This window comes from Besnoitia besnoiti, chromosome VIII (genome assembly GCF_002563875.1).
Source record: "Besnoitia besnoiti strain Bb-Ger1 chromosome VIII, whole genome shotgun sequence".
Classification (NCBI taxonomy): domain Eukaryota; phylum Apicomplexa; class Conoidasida; order Eucoccidiorida; family Sarcocystidae; genus Besnoitia; species Besnoitia besnoiti.
Genome location: NC_042363.1, coordinates 2,958,712 through 2,978,660, shown reverse-complemented (window position 1 = coordinate 2,978,660; position 19,949 = coordinate 2,958,712). Strand labels below are relative to the sequence as shown.

The 19,949-nt window shown below is 54.3% G+C and overlaps 2 protein-coding genes across 2 annotated transcripts; one reads left to right on the top strand and one right to left on the bottom strand.

The window, feature by feature from the left end:
* Nucleotides 1–548: 548 nt before the first annotated feature.
* On the bottom strand, nt 549–8,954 carry BESB_085330 (uncharacterized protein; the record flags this gene model as incomplete). Its single annotated transcript, XM_029366883.1, has 16 exons — nt 549–675; nt 910–1,005; nt 1,589–1,743; nt 2,175–2,288; nt 2,730–3,167; nt 3,326–3,460; nt 3,893–4,440; nt 4,698–5,152; nt 5,428–5,504; nt 6,009–6,126; nt 6,686–6,739; nt 6,983–7,016; nt 7,459–7,555; nt 7,834–7,924; nt 8,407–8,467; nt 8,936–8,954. 16 exons carry the CDS (start codon nt 8,952–8,954, stop codon nt 549–551), a joined length of 2,619 nt encoding a protein of 872 aa, XP_029217343.1.
* A 1,703-nt stretch (nt 8,955–10,657) lies between these two features.
* On the top strand, nt 10,658–19,164 carry BESB_085320 (HEC/Ndc80p family protein; the record flags this gene model as incomplete). Its single annotated transcript, XM_029366882.1, has 16 exons — nt 10,658–10,907; nt 11,396–11,530; nt 12,168–12,372; nt 12,884–12,961; nt 13,350–13,548; nt 13,984–14,062; nt 14,491–14,618; nt 15,159–15,239; nt 15,503–15,610; nt 15,886–15,960; nt 16,475–16,519; nt 16,740–16,781; nt 17,198–17,410; nt 17,898–17,972; nt 18,241–18,312; nt 18,760–19,164. 16 exons carry the CDS (start codon nt 10,658–10,660, stop codon nt 19,162–19,164), a joined length of 2,190 nt encoding a protein of 729 aa, XP_029217342.1.
* Nucleotides 19,165–19,949: the final 785 nt, after the last annotated feature.

Sequence of the window (19,949 nt, the reverse complement as noted above, 5' to 3'; positions counted from 1 at the left end):
ATGTTTTTTTCGAAAAACAAAGGCTTCCGTTGCTCTGCGTTACACAACATTTTCGGCGTGGAGGCATCGGGAGTCGCACGCGACGGCGACCCATACATGAAGTGACAATGCGAAGCGATGCCGAGACAAAAACAATTCTTTTTGGTACGGGGCGCAAACGATGCCCGTGCTCTCTCATATAACGGTGGAACCCGAAGTCTAAACGCAAACATGAGACACGTCATCCCTCTGCGGTTTCCTTCTTTGGCGGCATGCGTCGATGGCCTCCGCCTCGTGCTTCAGGCTTCCTACCATCCGTACTCTTTCTTGCGCGCTGCCTCAGCTCCCTCTCGCGGTGGATCAGTTTCTTACACGCCCGCAGCTCGCCCTGCATGTGGCGACGAGATGGTCATTCATGCAACAAAGGAATTTTAGGGCGCTGTTCGTGCACTATTTTACCCTAAAACCCTTTCACGAAGGCGCGCGCTTGCCCGCGTCGTCATCACGGCACAAAATAATCTAAAAACGAAATACTCCCACATTAACTCTCTTTTGTAGGGGCCCCTCAGTTAAGTTTCCAAGGCGTTTTCAGTGACGCGCAGGTTCTCTGAGTCGTCGTCCCAGTCGTCTGAGAAGGAGGGCTGCCGCGCCGCTTTGACGACCCGCGAGCGACAGCGAGGATCTTCATCATCTCCGCTGCGGGCAAACACCAGCAAAGAAGCAGAAAGATAAAAGACGCACAGCAGGAGGAAGTGCGAGCCGAGAGAGACGAGGAGGGAAGAACTGGCGTGGAGAGTTCAGAGAGGCCTTAAAAAGACGCAAATGAAGGGCGAAGAGAGAGAGAGAAGAGAGAGATAGAGACATCACGAGGTCCAGTGGGTGCTGTCAGCCCAGCGCAAAGCGAAAAGAATGCATCATGAAGAGACTTACGTGATGGTCAGCTTCTCGTGATCCAGAGGCTTGAGGGCTTTCGGCTTATACGCGGAGACGGCAGGAAGAAGAAGATTTGCGAGAGCGACTCTGCACCTGCGAAGCAAATTTACGGCAAAACTCCGAGAGCGTCGAGACTCGAGCGTCGCACCAAACCATCAAAAACCAAGAGAAACCCGCGCGAGATGAAACGACACCAAGACTCGCCGCAGGGGGAGGGGAGGGGGGGAAGAGGGGCACCACAACAGGCCGGAGAGGAACAAGCGATTTCTTATTTAATACAAGAAATTTTTGAACTTGCATTTTAGCACTGAAAAAAAAACATCCATACGCTTTGAGTCCTCTGTTAAAACTTTGCATAATAGGTATCTAAAAGAAAAGTCCTCTAGCATTCCTTAAACATCCTAGGGAGACAGTCACTCGTCTCAGACGCGAGGCTGCCAGACACTGTGTGAAAACCTTTTGCCTGTTGAAGCAGTGACACTTCCGTTTGATGCTCGAAGCGTCGCAGGGAAACGCGCCTTTCCGCAGAGCTGCACTGCAGGACCACGAGCTCGGCGCTGGAAGCCAAGCCACCGGCGACTCCGCGAAACCCGAAAAAAGGTAAATCCCACGCGCGCTGGCGAAAAAACGTCGTGAGAGGAGACACACAAGCATGACGAATCTTTGTCTTTCCTACTTTGGGCAGCCATCGGGGAGGGTGTGGCCGATGGCGATGATGGGGCTGTACATACACTCGGGGCAGCGGAAGAAGCGCTTCGGCGCCTTCCGCCTTTCGATTTTGTGCCCGGCTTGTCTGCACACGGGGTTCATTTTGTCGCAGTATTCGTTGCACTGAGGGCGAAGCACAAGCAGCAACCGCGGCCAACAACGTGCAGAAAGACCGACCTGACTGGAGTCCTCCACACAAGCGAAAGAGACAGCTGCCCTCTTGCCAGGCGAGAAGTGAAAACACCGCGCACCACCGCACTCAGCGAACCGCTCTAGAGCGGAAATGCAAAGATAAAATGAAGACAAGAGCGAGACGGAAGAAGTGCCATGCTGCCAGACATGATGAAATGCAGCGGATGCAAAACTTCACGTGAGATACGACCAGTCGATGAGAGGGAGGAACCACGCTAGACGAACGAATAGAATCGCGCAAACAAAAAGAACACAAGAGCGAAAACTGCAAACAACTGAGCAAACACACGAAAACACACGAGACGCGGAGGTCCATGCAACGGGACCACGAGTAATAAAAACGAAAAGGAAAAACCAATTACCTCGGTGCAAAAAAAGGCTTCAATTTGGATCTCTTTGATGCTCTGTTTGAACTCCTCGCGCGCATCTTGCTTCTCCAACATCTTGAGAATTTGCTGCTCCTCCTCAAAATCCGCCTGAAAACGCCACGTAATTTCGCTGCCTCATGGCCACATGCGCGAGAGTTCTCCGTCTCACCCTATAGTAAGCACATCTACAAACTGCAAAAACTGTATCAAAAAAAATATATATTTATTGAAAAATATTTATATATATATATATATGTTAGCGTGTAGGTTTGTATGCCTTGGCATCAATCTAAAAACAGTAGATGTAAATGCGAACAAAAAGAGGCAATAAACAGCTTTTACACGCGCCGCTGTTCTTGGACGACATGGTGGCTCAACCTTGCGAGAACGCGTCCTGAACGCCGCCGAAAAATGCGCGATCAAGCAAGCGTCAGCGTCGCTTGCGCACAGATCCAAGCACATGCACACAGGGCCCTTTGAATCGCTGTTTCATCTGCAGGCGAGAGATGAAAGACAGCCGGCTGGGTTCCGCGACTGTGAGGTCGTTACCTTCTCGACGTGCGCCTGGATGTTGGACCGCACACTCATGATTTCCTGTAGCATTTCCTTCTGCTTCTCTCGGTCTGCGGGTGTCTGTACACTGGCGGCGGACCGCGCGGCCAGCGGTGCGGCGATCGCGTGCTTAGCGTCCTCGCGTTCCCTCTGCCTGACTCGTTTTTCGGTCTCTGCGCGCTCTCTGTCCATCTCGCGCTGTCGCTTCTTCTCTTCCTTCTGGCGCTTTTTGAAGATGTCTTTCACGCTCCCTAGGTCAACGGCGAGGCGGCGGTTCACCTCATCCGCGCGCAGGTTCCTCTTCTCAGGCGCGCCGGCCGCGGCGAGCGCAGAAGGCGCCGGCGAGGCAGGAAGCACAGCAGGCCCTGAATTAACCGTCGCCTGCAGGCGGAAGTGCGCGGCGCGCCAGATGACCAGCGCGAGCTCCGCGATCGTCTGCAGAGAGGACGCCGAGAGGCAAAAGCTCGCAAACAAAATGGAGAAAACAAAGACGCAGTTGATGCGATAGCCACGAAGCAACCCCGAGCCAGGCAGCGCCGGCAGGTTCAGTTCCGCGCCTTCGCCGAGGCCTTCGCTGATTTCTAAACTCTCACCTGGTCAGGGTGCAGGCAAAGAGGCGGCATGAGGTCGACAAGGCCCATGACCTGAAAATCCTGCCGAGTGAAGGACTTCATCTCCATGCGCACGGAGCTCAGCTCGTCGAATAAACTCCGATTGCCTGGCGTGTTCTGAGGAACCCACAGTCCGCCGCCACAGCTGCAGCCGTATTTATCACCACGCGCCTCCCATCCAGACATCGCGCAAGGCAGGCACATGGATGCACACCACGGCAGCGCATGGCGGGGATGTCCCTCTCTCTGTCTCTCTGGAGACGAGACCCGTTGTGGGTGCCTATGCAAGTGTCTCGTCTTCTGCCTCTGTCGCGCTGCCTCTCGACTTGCCTCTCTCTTTGGCGACCCTTCATGCAACTGTCTATGCGGGGACACTCGTGTGTGCAGACCTGTCTCGCAGTTTCTCTTCCTCGCTGTGTGTCTGTTGGGCAGTCTGTTGACTCGAGGCGCGGAAAGCGACTTCTTCGCTTAAGCCGCAGAGGGCGACGCCCAACTGAAGCGCCGGCGCAGCGGCGAGTCAAGCGAGGGTATGTGTGCAAGAAGGCGTACCTGGTCATTGTTAATTTCGTAGAAGAGCCGGAGGTAGCGCCGTCGCACGAACTCGTTGGAGAGCGCAGAGAGATCCTTCTTCTGCTCCGCGCTCAGGTGCTCCATCAGCATCGTCCCTGCGTCTCTTTTCTCCTTCTTCACTAGGCCCCCGCCGCCGGCCGGCGGCCGCGGAGGCAGCGGCGCCGCGGCGTCGCGTTTGGGGTGGGTCGCCGCGACTGCGGCGCGTTCCACTTTCGCGGCGCCGAGACGCGGCGGGGGAGACGCGCTGCTCGCGCGCACAGTCTGCGCGTCAGCGACTTCCTTTTTGACGCCACTCGAAGGCGGCGACGCCTCCACAGGGTGATGCGAGGAGAGAGTCGTGGACGCCGCCGCGGGGAGCGACGGAGACTCTCTCTGGGGGAGCGCTGAGGCGGAGGCCGAGGCAGAAGGCTCGACGCTCTTTTTGAGCCGCGCAAAGGCCATGGTGGGCGGCGCCGCAGGTTTCTTCTCCCTCTCCACCCCGCCGGCCTCGCGCAGCTGGCGTTCCTGCGCGACTTTGTCGTTTGCCTCTGAACAGAGCACACCACGCCAGCACCGTATAGCCACAGCCGCCCCTCGAGCCTCAAACCCGTCACAGGTGCGGCTGCGTGACTCATATCGCGCGCTGAAAAGAATGCCAGACACGTGGCAGCCTCGCCCTCGTCTGCTGCGGAAAAACGCTAGTCGATCCCCTGCAGGATGCAAGAGACGCACACAGTTATGCGCTGACCGCAGCCCCACCCCCCTCCGCCGCCCCGGCTGTCGACTCAGTGTGCAGGGTGCTTACTTCGCAGTGCCGGGTTCGCTCGAAGAAGAAGCGCAATTCTTGCCTCCTGGCGCTCCCGCGACTCCTCGTTCTCCTTCAGCTTCAAAGAGGCGGAGGAGAACGAAAAACCCGCACTTCGGCTCCGGGCGTCGCGCTCTCCCGATGCAGAAGCAAGCGAGCTGGGGTCCATCTTAACGCGCCCGCTGTCAAGCCCGGCTGTATGTACACCTGAGCCGTGCAGAAGCCGGCGGTGCGGCGCGAGGAGCGCAGGCGTCGAGGCCGCGGGTTTCGAGGCTTCGCCCTGCAACTTAACGCGCTGAACGGACGCAGCAGAAGCGCCAGAAGAGGACAACACAGAGGAGGAAGAAGCGGATGAAGAAGAAGAGGAAGACGCAATCCGGCTCTTGACGCGCGCGTCTTGCGATCTGGCGGCGCGCGACGAAACGTGGAAGCGGCAGAACTCGCCCATCGTGGGTCTGCGTGGAAGACAGGAAACGCAGCAAAATGAAAAAACAGAAGCGAAGCCGGTATAAATGGCGGCGAGCTAAGAGGACAAGCGCTGACTGCGGACTTCAGATCTCCGCAGCGACTTTCTGTCGTGCCTTGAGAGGACAGCGAATGTTCCGTCCCGTTCGTCCGCGTTGTGTCGGACAACGCCACATGATTTCTCTCTGCGTGAAGGCTTTAGGCATCCAGAATCCGAGAGAAGGCGGGGCTTTTGAGTGCGCTAAATTCTGATTTTTAAACTCACACGAAGACCATCATGCTGCAAGGCGTCTGCTTCTTCGTCATCGCCCCGCATCGCATCACGCCGTTCACCCCGCCGATCTGCGAAAAAAGGAAAAACAAATCGATTAAAACGCAAAAAGCAGGGGGCCGCACAGGCGACAGAAGCGTCTGCCTGCACAGACCGCCTCCACGGAGGCTCAAGATCAACTCGGAACTCGCTCTCTTCTTTCCTTTTCTCCGAAAAATTGGACAAACACAGGTCTTTTTATAGACGAAACTTTGCAGATGATACCCTATGAGCGGCGTTGTCCGACACAACGCGGACGAACGGGACGGAACATTCGCTGTCTGGAGAAAAAAGCCTTCAGAGCGTCCACACACTCAGCCGTGCATACATCCACACGCACACACAAACAGATATATGCATATATATATATATATATATATATATATATATATATATATGCATTGGCGTATATGGGCCGCTACGTGCACCAACACGCACACACATGCGTAAAAAACATCGCGAGACTGCGGCTCGCTGCGGAAGGAAAAGCAGCGGCTTCCAGACACCCGCAGCTGTCGAGTGCGTCTGCGGCTCACCAGAAGCACATGGTCAACTTTGTCAACGGCCACGCAGCGGCTGTCATACTGCGGGTTCGGTTCCAACAGCGTCGGGTTCAAGACGGCGACCAGCATCCCAGGCTTGACACTCTCGCTGCTGAAACAAAAGCCAGAAATGAAGAAAGCCATGCGGGGGCTGCCGCGGAACCGCGCAGCCTCGAGGCAGGCGACGCAGGCCGCGCGGAGGACCACCGCTAGGCATACACGCGACCCCTACTCTCGCTCAGGCATCCTCACATTTCACTATACATATTTATACAGGAAAATATATGTACATATGAACAAATATACATATATACATGTCTACCTACAAACAATTACATATATACACACCTACATATATATGAATATAACTATAGCTGTGCGTCTGAATCCTGTGAAGACGTTGGAATTCGTAAGTCAGGCAAGGCGTGCCTTGCATGCGACAGCGCGTGCGCCGCGAGGCTCGCGTGAGTGCGTTCGCCGACGGCGACCCAGACACAGCACAGAGAGAAAAGCGAAGAAAAACGCAACGTCGCAGAGGATGAAAAAACGACACTCCTCGCGAGGATAAGCCTCAGGCGAAGAAGCGAGACCGGTTGCGCGCAGCGGCCGCAACAGAGAGACATGAAGGCAGAAACAGCGCGACCGCAACGACAAAACGTCTGTTTTCTCACTACAGCGCCTTGCAGAGCCCTTCGCCTCGGAGAAGCAGCTTGACCTTCGTTTCTCTGCAGCACACAGAGGCCAGCGAACCGGGCGCGTCGCAGAGTGAACAAGATGCGCGGCAGAGCGAAGGCCGCCGACGCTGCCAGCGAGAGCGAGATGATCGAGGTGTTTACGACCTATGTGACGCAAGCCGACTGAAACCGCGCAAGGGAGAAAACCAGACAGCGAAAGAAAGTAAGAAATGCCCGCCTCGGCGGAGAGAAAAAGCGACTGAAAGTCGTCGAGAAACTCCGCAAAAGACTTACTGCAGGTCCCAGAGCGTCCAGGCCCACGTGCAGCCTGCGAACGCGAAACGTACCACGAGAGGCACCAGCCAACACAGCTGATATGTATACCAGTCAAGATGAAACGTTCATTGCCAAATGCAGTATGGTCATGTAAAGGGAGAGTCCTAAGTATTCCGTACAGACGACCATCAAGAAGGCGACTAGCAAAGTGAACGTTTCGTGATAAGCTTGCACTGAATGAAGAAAAACCAGACAATCAGCAGCTCAACTGGACTGTGGCGCGCTCATTCTCCATCCGAGTTCCCCAGCGGCGACGCAAAAGCTCTCCACAGTCTGCAGGAGGGAAGGGCGGGGAGGGAGGGGAGGCAGATCGATGAGAAAAAACTGAAGCGTGTAAACGGCCCAAGAGAGACACGGACGCGGATGCGAACAGCAGCAGCTGTCGCAAAGCATGGACGCACATCCACGAAAGATTCTTAACGAGAGGACCTTACCCTTCTCAGTAGGACGCTGGGCGCCGACGTCTGACACCACGCCGAGGATCGCCACATCGGCCGCGGTTTTCGCGGCTTGGAGATTCGCATGTGTCGCCTGAAACAAAGAATCGATAAAATGCCGTTTGAGGTGCAGAAACCAGCCGAAGTGCGGTGAATCTCACTTTGATAGACTTGCGCATCGCCGTGGATGACTATTTACATAAATATATATATATATATTCGTGAAGATATAGAGGTGTGTCTGGGCCCAAGCCTATGAGGGATATGGTTATGTCTTGGACTGCTGCTTAGTCTAAAGAGTCGAGCGTCGCTGCCACTGCGAGTATCTTTTTGCGAGGACATGCGGCAACTGCGTTGTTTCCGAGAATTTACGAGGCGCGCGAGTGAGGCGAGAGGCAAAAATTCCGTTTCCGCGGAGGACTTCAGCAGGCCTCGAGCCTCGCTGAGCGGCAGGCGCCATTCTCTGAAATGAAAGACAGAAGAAAAACGAAGACGACCGCGCTCAGAAGCCAGGCAAACCACACCAACAGACGGAGTCTGCACATAGTGAAAGGGCGTCAAGGATAAAATATATATACGCATCTATTTCCATATATTTACATATATATTAACATAAATATTTACGTACATATACATATATATGGCTGCTTGCACATGCAGAGTATGTGGAAGGTGATAATATGCCTTGCTCCCGATTCTATTGCAGGCGCTGTGAACGGCTGTGTAAGCTGCCTGAGTGCAGAGTCGACAGAATGGAGGCGGGCGTCAGGCACTCCTGGCGCAAGCCTTCATCCCCCTTGTCTCCTTATGATGCGTAAATCGCCGCAAACAGATGCGCAAAGCGAAGCCTGGCATGTCGCGCAGAATTTGAGATGCCTGCCTTGCATAAGACATCAAAAACTCTCCAAACATTCTTCCAAGATTTTTCTTAAAATCGGTACGAACCTGAGCGTCAGAGGCGTACCGAAATACCGTAGAGTGCCGTCCTCCTGCACGGCGACGCCGCCTGAGAAAAAAGTTTTGTGTTAAATAGTGGCGAATGAGACGCGGAACTCCCGTGGTCGGGAAGCATCGCCGCAAGTCGTCATCGGCCGGCGCTTCGACGACGAGCCGCGAAAACACTTGATTCGCTGAACTTTCAGCACTGAGAAATCGGGCGCCGCGACGCCCTCTTAGGAGTAGTGTCGCAGCTTAAGGTCACAGAATGTGAGTTACAGAGCAGTGGCAGAAAGCACGAAGTCAAACAGCTCTATTCGGGCAGAGGACTACCGCTGCGAGGCCCGCGCGCCTCAAGAATTCAGAAAGCTTCGCCAACTTGAACGCATGCGCAGAGCAGGCTGAAGAACGCAACGGGCACGACTGAGGTAGGGCGCCGCAGATAGCCAGTCAAAGGAGAAGAAGAGTCTATTCTCTCTTCAAGGTAGAGAAGTAAGCAAACTCTTCAAAGGAGCGGAAGGCTGAAAGAGGGACGTACTGGCGGGTGGAGGAGCCATGGCTGGTCACGCTCTGCCTCGAAGTTTTTTCTTCGAAGCGATCTCTTTTTTTTCCCCCAGACAAGAGGAGTCCGACGAGGCGTTCGTCTTTCGCTGCTCCCTAAGAACGGTCACTGCGTGTTTCTTCTGGTTGCAGTCGAACAAAGCGAACCGAAAGAGGAGGCGACTTGAGCGAGAGCTGCGCGCGACAGCAGGCGAGCCCGACTCTGCCTCAACTCAGGGTGTTGACAAGTAGAATCTCAGCTGAAGGGTGAGGGGGTGCGGGTCTGCGAGAGACCGGTGCGGTGGAAAGAAACGCGAAAACGAGCGGAGAGCCTGCAGAGAACGCGAGGGCGACGGCTGCGACGGGAGCGCGAAGCCGCACCCAGCCCCATCGAAGAGAGCGGCGAAAGAAAGAATCGCAGACGCAGTTGACAAGACATGCGCCGCTAGAGAGAAAAGCGAGCAGGAGGAGACGCAAGGGGAAGAAAACCCTCCTGTTGATGCTGGTTTTCACAAGACACCGTCAAAGAGGAAACTCGAGTCGAGTCCCGAGTCGACTTCCAGCACACAAAGCACCGCGCAGATGCGCGGTAGCCCGAGCAGCATGGAGAGGCGATGGAGCTGCCGGCGCAGGGAGAGATCTCGAGAGGCTGGGAAACGCGAAAAAGAGGCGACTGGAAGATCTGAGAAGCCGACAAAGCTGAGAAACAAGAAGAGGGACGAGAAACGCGGGCGCGTCGCCCTGCGAAGACATGACCACAACACACGCTGAGGCACGTCAGGGGGCCGCGCAGCAGCGCAGAAAACGCGGAGAAAGCGGCCGAATTACGCGAAAAGAGAGTCGCATGACGCACGCGGGGCGAAGAAGACACAGAAGGATGAAAAAACGATATTGTAAGCAAGACAAGCGAAATTCGCGGAGAATCGCGTATCATCCCGCGATCGCCAGAGTGTAGAGGGGGTCGGGCGGCGGCTTTGTGGCAAAGAACGCGAAAGCGTGTCGGCCTCGTGACGAGAAGGAGGCGCGCTTTCTTTTCTCGGATTTAAAGCAAAACAGAACATACTCCATTCTATTTTCTTGATGGAACAATCGAGATTTGTATCGAGATAGCTCGAGTGTCGTTTTTCTTCCGCTCCTGCGCAAGCAAGACACTGTGTGCGCATAGTTGGTGTGTCGTGTGTGCGCTGTCGCGTTCGCCGTTTTTTCTGTTAAGACAAAGCGCGAAGAAAGACCTCCATTTCTCTCTCTTCCTCCTCGCTTTCTTTTGTTTTTCCTCGAATCGAGTTGCGCCGGTTTTCTCCCACAGCAACGTGAGCGATGAGTGCCGTTTTCCTTCGCAGGAGGAGACAAAATCACGGGCGGCGGCGCATGTCTCGTGCGCCCTCTCGCGGCGTTTGTCATTCCTGAGGTTCTCTCATATCTTGCCACATCGCCACGTCTTTTTCGCTTCCCTAGAGCACAATGGATTCCCGCGGTTTAGCTGGAGATCGAGCTTAAAGGCGTTTCCTCGCTGTTCCGGCGTATGCGCACGTCTGTGCGCAAACAGCCCCTCTCAAGGCAGATGTAATCTTCACACGCGTTTTGTCCGATTCATCTGCGCATATCTCAGCATACTTGAGGTCTAGAAAGTCAAGTTTCTGTTTTGAGCTGTGATCGTCGCGGTGTACATACGCTGCATGCCCCGACTTGTTCAGCCTGTTTAGCTTTCCTGTTTGCCGCCATGCACGACTCCGATTTGCACAGCCTCTCCGCTGGTGGGCCGTCTTCGGCTTTGCCGCCCTCCTCTCCCTTGCGGGCTACCTCGCCTTACAGAATCGACAGATCTGCGCCCTTTCCGTCTTCCGGTGCTGCGTTTGTTCCCCCCTTCTCGTTTTCCTCCGTCGCCTCCCCGGTGCGCTTCGCGGCGGGCGCCGAGGGCGCGGAGCGCGGCTTCGGTCAAACTGTGCGCGGAGGGTACGCAGGCAACCCGGGTGAGCAAGGAAACGAGAAGAAAAAAGGGACGCAGTGATGGAAAACTCAGCACAGAGGCGTGGAGTCGCGGACAGCAAAGTGCTGGGCAGCAGACGCAGGGGAGACCAAAACAGGCGCGTCATCCGAGGCTGCGAGGGCAGGCCGAGTTCGCCCGGGCGAGCTGAGCGCGAAACCTGGGAAATTGTAAAAAACACAAAAAGGAATGGCAGAGAACAAACACACTTCTGAGAGTGCGGCAGGACTCTAAACACTGCAGAGTGACACGAAGACGCAAGAGAGCAGGGAGAGATGATACGCAGGAGGGATTGAGGCGCTGACGAGGGAGCGAGCGAGCCGAGCAAAAACGAAACAAAGGGAGGCGGGCATTTAGCAGCGAGTAGAACCCTATGAGACACAAGTCGAGTGTGCCCACAGAAGTGTAGAGGCGCGGTCGAGAGGAGGAGGAACACGGAGAGCGGCAGACTTGATTCTGTTGCCTCTTTTTCAGATGTTGGAGACGCCAGGAATTCCTTCTTCGATGCAACTGGCGGGACTTCGATGATTGCGGCAGCTGGCGGATCTGCACGCGAGAAAGTCAGGAGAGAAGTGGGACAGTGCTCCTTCTACAAATCACTTCTTCCAGGTGCGCCTTGTTTTAACAAAGAAGGAAAGAAAGGGGCTTTTGCTTTCACGTCGCATCGCCTTTGAGCCCTTCGGGCGCTCCAGGACTCGGCAGACAACTGCGTTCGCATGCTGAGACCTCTACGCAATATGCCGCTTCGCTTCACTGTACAGATTTACTCTCAGTCCCCTTTTTGATACGTGTATCTATCCACGTGGCTGCATGTTTGTCTGTGTATCTGTCTCTCTACTTCTCTTTCTGTGTATCTGTCTATCTCTTGATTTATCTATCTGTATATGTCTATTTGTCGATCTATCTGTGTATTGATCTACATCTCTATATATATCCATCTGCCTATCTCCCCATCTCTCTTTCCATATCTATCTATATCTGTCTACATATCTCTATCCATTTATCTTTCTGTCACTGTATCTCTCTGTTTGTCTATCCATCTATCTATCTGTGCATCAGTCTGTGGCGTCCAGGCGCGCAGACCGTATCTTCGCGTACGCTGAGCCTTGGATGCCGCACAGACCTGCTCTTCGTCTTCTCTCTTTCTGTCATTTTCTCTGTTTTCCTCGCCGCTTTTCTGCGGGTGTGCGCTGCGTCTCCGGCCCCTCGGTCGCCTGATCTGGCTTTTTTTTTCGCTTTTTTTCAGCGGGCGCGGCCGCGGTGGGACGCGGCGGCAAGAAGGGCCCCGGGGGTGTCCAGCAGCTGCTGGGGAACGAAGAGGCGAAGCGCGAGAGCGTGAAGACGCTCATCCGCTTCCTCTGCTACTCAGGCTTTCCGCAGCAGCTGTCGCCCAAGGTCTTCGCCGCGCCGCCCCGCAGTCTCCTCGTTGAGATTTGGAGCCACCTCCTCAGGTAACATGCGGTTTTCGCCAGTCCGCAGTTCGCGAACCAATCGTCTCAACTTCGAGGAACAGAGGGACTTGGTGAACCCTTGTGCGGCGGTCTCCACGCTGTGCAAACGCTGTTTAATCCATGTGAAAGCACCTCCTGAGTTAACGCGAGTTCTTGCTCTGCAAGCAGGAATGGCGTGCTCAACCGCGGCGCCCTCCCTCTGTCTGCTGTCGCACTCTAGATACATATAGACATATATAAAGAGAGAGAGACATATGTCGTCATACACATTCTTGAAGGCATATGCCAGTGTGGCGCCGCATATTTATTTACCTTTATATACGTATACATCTACGCATATATACGTGCATCATACATGCATATATATACATCTATAAAAATATATATTAGCGTTACAAATATAGGGTATGTTTACGAATATAGGGTTTATTTATATGTATATATATATGGCTATATTGTTGGAGCATGGGGTCGTGGTAGCTGCGCCTCTGCCTCTCTCGTGCCTGGTCAGGAAGGCCTGCGACGACAGCGTGCAGGTGACGAATGAAAACGCTAACGAAGAAGTTCCGCGGCTTTTCAAAGAACTGGGGTATGCGTGCGACAGGGCAACACACTTACTGATATTCAGTTATTTGCGCCTCCATTTATTCACTAATATATATTTATAAATATAGATATATAGTCCTTGGTCACAAGTACGTCTGGCGGTCTCGCTCGTGTTTGGCAGCCTTGGAATTTGCGCGTTTTGTTTCTTTTCACGGCCTCTTCTTTGTTTGCCGTTCCTGTTGTGCCTCCGCCCATGCCTCACTCCAGCCGGTTTTTCTTGCATGTCTGCGGCGATTTTTCCGGTTTAGGGTTTATGCTTTCGCCGTTGGTGGCTGCACTGCTTTGAGACGAAGGCCTCTGGTTCTCGGTTTTTCTTTGCTTTTGTCGGCATCCTTGCGGATCATCGGTGTTCACTCTTTTTGTGTTTCTAGATACCCCCTCACGATCGCCAAATCGTCGATGCAGGCACCGAACTCTGCCCATCAGTGGCCGCTGCATCTGCATGCGCTGTCGTGGCTCTGCGAGCTGCTCATCTACGAGTCTGAGGTCTTCAGCAGAGACTCCATCTTGAATCCGTCGCTCGACAGACACGAGGACCGCATGCGCAGCGGCATCCTAGTGGGAGAGGAGGTAAAACCCGCAGCGCGCCGAGGCCGTGCGCGGCGACACCCAGACACACACAGACACACAAAGACACATACATGCAGCTGAGAAATTCGAACTGACCGCCTCAACTTAGATGAACAAAGGGCATAAGGCGTCCTTTTAAAGTTCGTTTTACCAGATTGGTTCTGGGCTCATCCTAAATCAACAGTTAAAATGACTCCAGCTTTCAAGCAAACCCGACTACCTGGTACTGAACTCTCAAATTTTTAGCTGTCCTAAGCAGCCCACGGTGGGAGGGGGGGGGCGGGGCGGCGCGGCGGGGAGGGGGGGTGAGGGGTGGGGTATCGCAGCTCCTACACGGTGCCGGAGGTAAGTTAAGGAGGCTGCTGTTTCCAGTCGAATTGGCGATCGCAGGTTCGGATTTCCAGTGTCTTTGCGTGCCCATTTCGCTGTGTGCAGATGATCTCCCGCATGCTCCTTCATCACTACGCGCACTCCGGAGGCGGCCGAGACCTCGCGCCGCTGCAACAGACTCTCTGTAAGAAAAACGCTTTTTCCCGTGGCGCCTGGCGATCAACCTTCTCCGTGATTGTCGTTTCTTTGAGATGCCGCTCTCGCACACGCCGCTTTGCCGGTGCCGCGGGCACGCGCTCCCACCCAAATATAATGTCATAAAGGCATGCTGATCTACATTTACATACGTATGTGTGGTCACAGATAAGTATGTATGTATAAATCTGTCCATTTCTCTATGTCTATCTATGTGTTTATATATATATGTGGTTACACGAAGGCGAATTCGGAGACGGAGACAACTATGCATGTATATATATACATATAGATGCGTTCACGTGATGCTATTCATGCGAATGAGGAGAGGGAGAACCTTATACTTACTACCTATGAAGCAGAAATTTGGATCCTTTTTCCTGCAGTCCTTTCCCCTTTTTTCTTGCCTGCCTTCAGATGCCAAGATCGAGGGAGAAGTTGAGCACCTCGAGAAATCCATCTCCGCTCGCGAGCGGCAACTGACGCGCGCGCAGCAGGAGCTCCGCAGCATCTCTGCAGAGTTGGAAGCCAACGCCGCGCTGCCTGTGAGACCGGCTTTCTCAGAGTGCGAGTTGTGTAGATGTCTGCGCGGAATGCGATTTTGGAGTGTTGTTCGAATTCGAAAGTCCTTTGCCTGCATGCGGACACAGATGCGGGTTTACAATCCCCATATATACGTACGCAAATGTGTGCGCGTACCTAGTGTGTCCATATATATGTCTCCTCTGTGTAAAGAGTTTAGATGCACCGGGGATATGGGAGTCGCCGTGATAAGACGCTGACGCATATATGGCGGTCTCGAATATATATACATATATTCATGTTCATTTATATTTGTATGTGATTATTCCAACACGCATACAGCAACGTGTGGAGGCATATTCACGCCGGGTCCCACTTACCCATTTGCGTGGATATCGCCGTAGAACAGGTGTGTGAGGCGCCTGGGCGTCTCTTAACGACGAAAAAAGTGTACAAGTAGGATCGCCTCGAGCATCGTTTTGCAGATCGCGTGTTGGGGCAGTGGGCTGTTTTTGCAAGAATTTGTTTAATTTCAAAATTATGTTGTGTCGACGTGGACGCAGCCGGAGCTCGATCGGCTCCGCGCGGACTTGGAGAAGCTCAACGAAGGCCTCAAGCAGCAGACAACTGCCTTTGAACACCAGGTCAGTTATGAACATTGTTTGCTCCCTTTTTTTCTGTCTCTTCTTCTGTCCCTCGTGACGCCCTGCCTCGTCCTTTGCGCGTCGCAGAACGAGCGCGTTCTCTTTTGGATTGTTTGTTTTCTCACTTTTTGCTTATATTCGGTGCTGAACCCTCGAGTCTGGTTCTGCGACTACGCCTGCGGCCTCTCAGGCGTGCGGGCCTGTCGCTTTTTTCTTGTTCGTTTCGCTTTATGTTCCACTTTTTTCTTTTTTCTCTTCTTCAGGAAAAGGAGGTCGAGTCCCAGCAGAAGCGGCGGAGCGCGATGCAGAGCGAGATTCAGCAAGTCGCTGCAGAGACTAAGCGCCTCGAGGCGCAAGTCAAGGAACAAGGGGTAAAAACACGTTCTTCACGTTTTCATTCCCTTCTCCCCAGCGACCCGTAGGCGGCTCTATCAGCTGACGAGAGCCCGGCCATGTGTCTCTTGGCTCTCCTGTGGCGTGTGCAGCTCTCGCGGCTTGGCGTCGCTGCGGTAGAACCGCAGCCTGTTTCGTTGAAAATTGCGACAATGCCAGTGCATGCGTTTTCGCGCGTTCTTCGCTGTCTATCTGCCGGTCATTCGGCTCTGCCCTCGGCGTCTGTCTCTTTCTGGTGGGGCTGCGTTCGCAGATCAGCAAAGCAGAAGTCGAGAAGATTCGCGGGGACATCCACGCGCTGCGCGAGAGAGTCGCTCTGCGCGCGAAGGTCAGTTAAGGCGCTCGCCGTTCGCGCCTCGAAGGCCTTCTTCAGGGCTCTTTGCCTCCGCGTCGTCGCACTCGTTGCATGCTTAATTTGTGTGAGACGCTCGTGTTGTGCCTCAGCTCTCTCGATGTTGGGCTGTAGAGTGTGGTGTGAACGCATTTGACGCCGCGTCGCGCGGAGCCGAAACGCGACGGAGGTTGGTGTCTGCAGAGGACTGCCAGCTCCTTTTTTAGAGCGATGTTGTGTTGTCTTCAGCCTAGTGTCATTTTTTCTCCGAGCTCATTCTCGTTCATCGTTCCGATGCGACGTTACCGCCTCCCCGCACGCGTTTGCACTCCTTTTTCTCCCGTCTGTTTCTGTCCGTTTATGGATTTTTTCCTGGTCTTTTCTGGTTTATCCTCTCTTTTCTGCTTTTCTGTCTTTTTCCGTCAGTTTGGGTCTTGTTTCGGCGCGTCTCTCGCTCGACGGTGCTTGCCGCTCTGACGCAGTCAGCAGTGCCCCTTTTGTTTATTTTCAGGACGTCGACGCCCAGCAACTGCAGCTAACAGGCTTGGAGGATGAGGTAGGAGGGGAATACATCAAACCAAAAGCCGTTTGTAAGAAAATTAAACCAATTAGAAGGGATAGACATTTAGAGCTCTCGTAGCGATGACGCTGCGCCTGCAGAAAAAAGCGAGGTTTGCGGCTTCGTGAAGTACGGATAGGGATTTCACTGTCACCGTTCAGCAGGCACCCGCGTAGACAGTGTACTGTTTTCAGAGAATTTCTTTATTTCTCTTCAGATCAACCAACACGGCGAAGAGCTGCGCATCACCACACGAACGGTGAGAAACGCGTTTCCGTGTAGCCACGCTTTTGCTGGCACATGCGCTCAAGTGCCCACGCGGTCTTGTCTTGTTCTGCCGATACCCGTTTCTCTGTTTCCCATTTTTTTCTTCGTCGCCAGTGACCTTTTGTTAACTGCGCATGCCTCCTCTTCCATCTAGTTTGCTCGAATTGTTTCTCTTTTTCCCCTTTAAACCTTTTTTTCCATCGTCGCTCCTACTGCCTGCCCATGTGTCTGTGCGGCCTTATTCTGCGTTCACCCGCAGTCGATTTCTCTTCGGTGCCCTCGCTTCCGCTTCTTCTCTCCATCGTCTGATTTGTCTGCGGCTGCTTCCCTCAGAACGTCGTGCCTGCGCCTTTTCGTTTCTTCATCCCCTGAATCGGCGTCCGCGCGACCTTTTTTTTCTGCACGCAGTGTAACAGTCTTCTTCAGCGCTGCGCGCAAGACGCCGAGACCGCGAAGTTCGCCTCGCAGGCCGCGTGGCTGTCTCTCACCAAGTTCTCCACGAGCGCCTCGCTGTCTCTCGATTCGCCGACTTCGCCTTCGTTCTCCCGCGGCGCCGGCAGCGCCTCGCTCTCCGATGGAGGCGGAAGCGACGCAGCAGGGCTCGCTGCGCACGAGAGGCTGGTCAGTTCTTTTAGCCCTTGCGATTTCTTGTGCGCTATCGTGCTGTCCCTGCGCCGAAAGAGAAGAGAGGCAGAGGGCGATCGTCCTTCGGGCTCGGTCGCGCCGGCGCGGCCTCGCGCTGCTCTGCTGGACTCGTCTTCGCTGTGAGATTTCTGCACGTCGCTTGCCGCCCAGCGCCCTTTCGTGTCTCCGTCCGTTTGCCTCCTCTCCCCCGAGCCGCGTTTGTCTTCGCGGCTGTCGCCTGTGGAGACGCCGTGAGGTTCGAACGTCTGCGACGCTAGGCGCGAGCGAGCAGCGGCGCCTTTGTGCGTCCGGGTATCACAAGTCGAATGTGCGATGCGTAAATCTGAAGAGACTGATTCGACAGGCGCGCTCGGCGACGAACAGCCACTCGCGACTCGCCGGCGTCTCTCCAATATTTCGTTCAATTTTTTTCTCTCGAGTCCTCTACGGTGTGCGCGTCCTGTGCCTGGCGGTGTGTGCACAGCTCGGCGTGCGGTGGAAGGCGTGGAAAGCGGACCTTCAGAGGCTGGTAGAGAGCGACTCGAGTTCAGACGCTCAGGTGAGAAATAGAAGAAACACCTCGCATGCAAAGAAGGCCGCACAGGAAAAAGCGCAGGGCAAGGCGAGAAATATCTGGGGATACCGGGATGCGCAGGACAGACACGCTCACGCCTGAATATGCTCGAGGCGAAAACTGAAACGGCACCTGAGAGGCTCTTCTGGCCCTTGTTCTTTGTTGAGAATGTAGGATCTTGTGCTCCTCTAACTTTTTTTCGAACGTTTGCATAAAAAACGGCGAGTTGGGCTTTGTGTGAGTGTGGCTTCAGAGTCGTCGGGAGGACGAGCGGGTCGCGGCGGAGATTGAAAAGCTGAAAAAAACGCGGCAGCAGCTGGAGAGTGTATGTCTCGTCTGCTGTTTCCCTCTGACAAGACTCGCCGAAAACAACTCCGCACAAGACGGAGAGGCAGCAGCTCGCTCAGTCGTGGCGCCGTTCCTGCTCGCGTCGCCTCTGTCGGTGTGTGCGTGTCTTGTGCATTCAACACATGGCATCCTCGCCTCGTCGATCTCTCTGTTTTTTCTCTCTCGCGCGTTTATTTCCCCACGCCGTTGTGTTGCTGATTCTGCTATCTTCGTCTTTTCCTTCTCTCGACCAGGCGACCCGTTCCCTGCGCGTCTTTGCCGCTTCTTTCTGCGCTCGGCGTTTATCTCGTCTCTCTCTCTATCCATCGTCCATCTACCTATCGATCTGTCGACTATCATCTATCTATCTAACATCTATCTATATGCGTGGTTCATCGATGCGTGTTCGGCCTCGGTTTGTCGCCCGTCCGTTTTTTGTTCACAGTCGCGGCGAACCGAGGAGCGGAAGATCTCGGTGCTTCATGAGGACCTGCAGAAGGTGGAAGAACAGGGCGCGCAGCAGCGGCAAGTTCTCTCTGAGGAGATCGAGGCACTGCAGCGCGGCGTCGCGGAGCACCGCCTGGCAGTGGAGGGCGAGCTGCTCAAGGCGGAGCGGCGCGTCAACGACCTGCGGGCCCTGGAGGCGACGCGCGCGAGGGAGAACGAAGCGGAGGCCGCGGACAAGCTTGCAGACCTCCGCGCCGTCCAGGACGAAGGGACTGGCGAAAAACGCAAAGTCCTTCACCTCCTGCAAGACCTCACCGAGCAAAAGGAACGCGCGTGCGCAGAGTACGAACGCGAACTCCTCAACGTCGTCGCCAGAAGCGAAAAATACACTCAAAAAATATAAAAATCCCCCGTGCGAGAGACGTATCTGACCGCATCTGCATCCGTAGAGGAGGCGGAGCTCGCAGAGTCACACCTCAAGTCGGAATATATATATATATATATATATTTATATGCAAACGTATATATGTTTATATATGTATATATAGACATATTTATCCAAATATATATACGTAGACATATGTATATATATACACGTGGTTATGTGGAGTTTTATAGATGGGAAGGCTTTGGCTGAGGTGTCTGGAAGCTGAGTGCCTGAAGTCGCTCTCAGTCGAAAGACAGTCTCCAGGGCGTCTCTCTGTAGCCGCGTGAATCAATAGACACTCTTGTGTTAGGTTGTGTAGATCGGGAGGCTTTACCGAGCAAGGATGCCTCGACTAAAAGAAATTGAGGCGCAAAGAGCCGCGAGTCCGTGGGCGTGGTGCATGCGGGGCTGGAGACGAGCTAGGAGAGCCCTTCTTCAGAGGCGTCTATGACAGGGTTTCTATCAGCTGGCGAGTCCTCTGCGCGTTTTTCTTGTTTACTTATGAATGCGACAGTTAGTGAGAACGAGACAGCACGTGTTGCTTCGCTGCTGGGCGATTTTGCTGTTTGTCCCCTCTTAAAAGTTTTTCTTGGCGCGCGAGGCTGGCGGCCAGCGCTCCTATGAGCTCTCCTGCTCGAATCTGAGCAACACGAGCCGGATGCATTAGAGACGTCCGGCGGCTAAGGCGTCGACATGCTGCGCAGACTGCGCCTTACATTCAGCATGGGCTTGCGCATTGGCAGCTCTTTCACTGAACAACG